This window comes from Cyprinodon variegatus, unplaced genomic scaffold (assembly GCF_000732505.1).
Source record: "Cyprinodon variegatus isolate N-32 unplaced genomic scaffold, C_variegatus-1.0 Scaffold298, whole genome shotgun sequence".
Taxonomy (NCBI): domain Eukaryota; kingdom Metazoa; phylum Chordata; class Actinopteri; order Cyprinodontiformes; family Cyprinodontidae; genus Cyprinodon; species Cyprinodon variegatus.
The window spans coordinates 18,792-23,572 of NW_015150751.1; the positions used below are offsets into that span (position 1 = coordinate 18,792).

Sequence of the window (4,781 nt, forward strand, 5' to 3'; positions counted from 1 at the left end):
TTATCTTATTTTCAGGGAAAGATAACATTTTCTTTAGCAATCATTTTATTTACCTGCTCATTTCAAGAAGTTTTTACATTTTAGATGATTTTTTGCTGTGTCATACTAGAAAAGTTGGATGATTATATCCATAAACAGAATGGACAGCAAGACAATCTTAGATCTTGTTTTTCAGATTTATATACTTTTTGTTACGAGAATATCTATCATGATTACAGTCTTATTTAGATACAAGCAGGTTTTTATCATTATTTTTGTTCTGTTTCCCCATTAAAAAAACTACACCCCCCACCCCGGTAAACTTAGTCTAGAACCTCCACTGGACACATCCAGGCCGACCTGTGAGTGATTATAGTCGGCTCTGGTTCTGCTTTTAGGCCGCTGAGTGGAGCAGTGCCTCCAAAACTGAACAAAAGTTTCACTATTATGGGTCACTGGTACGTCTGCGTTTCCCCGTGGGTGGGTGATCGTCCTCGGACTCGCTGTCAGAATCTGAGCCCCCTCCCACCCAGTCCTCCTCGCCGGTCTCTCCCTCTCCGCCCGAATCGCTATCATCAATCTCTTGAAGCATTTCTAAATCCTGTTTCTCTGTTAGATTTCTTCTGAAGCCATTTTTCCATATTAGCCAAAGAGTTCTAGGTAGGATGCTGGTTGCTAGGCAACGGTACCAATGACAATCAGCTGGAAGAATTTACAAATCAACTAGTAGAGCCGTCAAAATGACGGATGTGGGAGATCGGGGTGAAATTAACCATATTTATTTTTTATGTTTTTATTTTATATTAAAAAAAATGTTAAAATGAAGAAAATGTAGAAACAGAAAATGTTAGTTAACATGAGCAACATATGATTAATGTAAATAAAGTTATTTCCCTTTAAAATCTCATGACCATCAAAATGACAGTGGGGGGTTCTAGTGTTAAATAAAACATGTCTGATGAAGAAATGAAAGCAGAGTCGAGTTTAAACAAAACAGATTGAACACAAAAAGTTTCCTTTTGGTGTTTTATGAGGAACAGCCTCTAATCAGGCTTTACCTGCAGGTACAAGAAGAACCTGAAGAAGCTCTACGTCGTCCATCCTACTAACTTCATCCGGATCGTCTGGAACATCTTCAAACCTCTGATCAGGTCAGAACGTTTCCTTCGCTTTAATCCAGCCGTAGAAACAGATTTTATTTAGATCTAGTTTTGGTCGTTACTAATCTGCAGCGTTTATCTGCACAGGATAGGATTCATTACATGGACGATTCACAGTGCTTTACATAAATAATTAGATGATAAAATGGAAGGAAGTAAAAGCAAAAACATTTGTTAAATAATTAAACATTTGGACCTTGAAAAGAGCAGAATTTTACTGTTTTTAAATAAAACAGTTTGGTCAAAACCTTAAACTAATGATGCCTCAGTTAACAGTTTAACTCCGTCAGTAAAAGCAGCTCTAAACTAACTCTGGCTTCTAAGATCTCAGGCTTTCAGCTCTTTTCCAGCTGCTGGGAGTTTGTTCCAGATCAGTGGAGCATAGATGCTGCTTCTCCATGTTTGGTTCTAGTTCTGGTTGAACAGAGGATGCTGGATCTAGGGCCGGTTCTCTATGTGTACTTGTGCGTTCTCGTGTCCTCGTGAAACATCCTCAGTCTCAGCACTAGTACTGTTCTAGTTCACAAGAACAAGACCGAGAACAGACAAAGTCCCCGGATGTTGTTCTGTCCATCTCCAGACTGACAGCTGTCCCAGCATGCACTGCAGCAGCAGCAGCTTCCAGGTTAGCTTACGGATCTCAGAGTAATAAGATGAAAGTTCTCTTTTCTGTTGCTGCTGTTCAATAAAAGTACGTTTTAAGATCATTTAAGGCGAGAATATTATACTTTTAAGTGTCTCTATATGGAACATTTACTGATTTAATGCGTAATTTAGAAAAAAAGTTCAGATGTTGAGATGACCGTGGCGACCAGTGGAGCTATGAGGCTAATCGCAGCCAGGGCTAACGTTGGCCCGTCTGCGGCGGCCAGCTCTCTGCATAGCCATGTGTGAAGGACCGCTGGGTCTGATAGAGGTTTTTTTGTTTTATTTGGCATAATTTTCATTTGATTTGTGTTTATCTGACTGTGTTCATTATTATTCCCCCACTAAATGAAAAAAGTCAGAATTTATTATAATACTAGGAGTTGAAATGCAGCTCCAGACGAGCTGAGCGTGTGGTGATGTCATCAGTACGCTTCTTTTTATGCTGCCTGCTCCCGTTCTCCTCAAGTCCAGACTTTCCTGTGTTCTTCTCAAGAACATACTTGGCGAGAACACGAGTCCGTACTCATGTTCTAGTGAATTAAGAAACGGCCTAGAAGACCTGAGTAGTCTAGGAGGTAGATCCGCTGACATAACAGATCTGTTATGGATTGAGCTGCTGATCTATTCAGTGATTTCTAGACTAACAGAAGGATTTTAAAGTCTATTCTCTGTCTGACTATTTTAGATCTATATTTATGTAGCCAACTATTCATAATCTATTCTAAACTAGACATAAATACATTTTTCTTTGTCCATCTCTCATTTGAGCGGAAATAATAACGTCAGTAATAATCTCCTCATGCTAATGCTAATGCTAATACTTCAAGTATTATTGAAACAACCAGATTGTTTATTTTTCCCTCGATGTATCGAGGCAGTAAATTAATTCTGCAGCTGATCGTTTATGTTCACTGGCAGAATCTAAAGCTACGCCTTAATGATGAAGTTTGTATTTAATATGCAAAAAATAAACTTTTGCGTTTATAAGGAAATGAATTAAAGGGACATTATTATGAAAATAAAAAATAGGTTTTAGGGCAAAAAAGTAAAATCTATTCACATTTTCTATTTTTGTTCAGCATTACTAATAGTTTGAGAAGTACATTTTATTTTTAAATAATTGATGCTGTTTCATGTCGTTTTTAAAAAATTTTTTATCATCTTTTAGGTAATGATGTTTTATTAAGAACATTTTAACTCCAAAAACTGCGTCTGGTTATTTTCTGAATAAATCAGATTGAATGATAATCATCAAGTTGGCATGAAAAGTAGACAGAATTAATTATCTGTTGATTTTATTTTATTAACTTTATTCAATATTTAAATTCTTCGGTGTCCAAACTTTATGATGTGATGTAATTTAATAATTTTTTCCATACTTTATAATCTGCTGCTTATTAACAAATGGATAATCTAGACTATTTTTAACCATCTAAACTAATTATGTAATATTTTAATCAGAACAATGAACATGAACAGATTTTTTTGTTGTTGGAAAGAAAATGTATAAATAAATGAAAAATCCAAAACTTCTGTTTCACTGAAAAGAATCAGTGAAATATTTTGTGATCTTAGAGACGATTTTGTCACTTTTTCACCAGTAATGCTTCTTATATTTAAACTAGTTTAATTTAAGTAAAAGCAGATTTGGGAAGAAGTCGGCTTTATAGTAAAAGTCAGTAGATAGTTCAGGTCGATTTACTATGAAATAATAGAAATAAAAAAACCCTGATTATCAGAAGACAAATACTTTATGCTATTTCAATTTTTCCCATTATCAGATTTTTTTTTTATAATAACTTTGGGCTTAATTAGAAATATAATCTCCATCGGCTTCAAACAGACTGAGCTGAAATTTGAGAATCGCTGATTTTTATTTGAGTTTTTAGGACGACTTCTGATTAAAGATCAGCAGATTTAAAGTCAGTCTTTTATTTGTTTTTCTTAAATTTTCTCCCTTTTGTTTCTCAGCCATAAGTTCGGGCAGAAGCTGACGTACGTGAACTACCTGGCGGAGCTGCAGGAACACCTGAACTACGAGCAGCTCTTCATCCCCGCAGACGTCCTCAGGCAGCTGCTCCTCCTCTCCACCTCCTCTCTCCTCTCCACCTCCTCTCTCCTCTACCGTTAGCATGTTGCTCATCACCTGTGTTTATCATGGCAGGCACGACGAGAAGCTGCGAGCGGCCCAGAAGGGCGGGCCCCCTCCCTCTGTGAAAAAGCCGCCTCCCCGCCCCCCTCTGCCCACGCAGCAGTTTGGCGTCAGCCTGCAGTAGTGAGTGGCTGCTTTTAGTTCAGCTAAAGGATGTAGATCAGTGCGCTGTGGATCAATACCTGCTTTCTGGCAGCATCAGGGAGAAGAACCGTGAGGCGCTCATCCCTCCTGTGATGGTTCAGACTGTGGCCTACCTGAAGGAGAAAGGTGAGCCCCCGCCTGTCATGGTGCTCAAGCTTGATTAACCTGGAATAACGTCTTTCTACCTGCTGGATGGATGTTTCAGGTCTGAGGACTGAAGGGATCTTCAGGCGTTCGGTTCGTGTTCAGATCATCAAGGATGTCCAGAAACTCTACAACCAGGGTGAGCCGCTTCCTTCTTCCATCAGTCGCTTGGTTTTAAATCAGGTTGAGTCGTAGAGCTCGGCTTCTTGAAAGCACGGATCCGTTTTTAGTTTAAATCTCCTGAATCTTATTGGTTACTTTAGTAAAAATACCAAACACCACTTTTCAAAATGGTGGTGAAATTGTCTTTATTGGTTACTTCTCTGGAACCTTCTAAGTACTTTCTAAAATTCATATCCTAATGTTCCTGGAACTCACATTTTACTTTCCTGATAGTTATTGCTGGAAACTAAGATTTCATTATTAAATTACATTCTGGAATATTTCAGTTATTTGTTGGAATTATTGGGGTAGTTTTTGGAAACCTTTCCATGAACTTACTTGATATTTTCATGCAAGGTTCAGTTCCTGCAACCCATGGGCTATTTTCTAAA

At 38.0% G+C, this 4,781-nt stretch overlaps 1 protein-coding gene across 1 annotated transcript in view; it reads left to right on the forward strand.

Annotated features, from left to right (window-relative positions):
• The window catches only part of arhgap8 (Rho GTPase activating protein 8), a 22,610-nt gene that overhangs the window by 9,816 nt on the left and 8,013 nt on the right, over positions 1-4,781 (forward strand). The window contains exons 5-9 of the mRNA XM_015383935.1: positions 1,044-1,130; positions 3,759-3,857; positions 3,952-4,062; positions 4,136-4,209; positions 4,289-4,366. Of these exons, the coding sequence (XP_015239421.1) occupies positions 1,044-1,130; positions 3,759-3,857; positions 3,952-4,062; positions 4,136-4,209; positions 4,289-4,366 (449 nt within the window). The remainder of the gene's footprint in view (positions 1-1,043; positions 1,131-3,758; positions 3,858-3,951; positions 4,063-4,135; positions 4,210-4,288; positions 4,367-4,781) is intronic.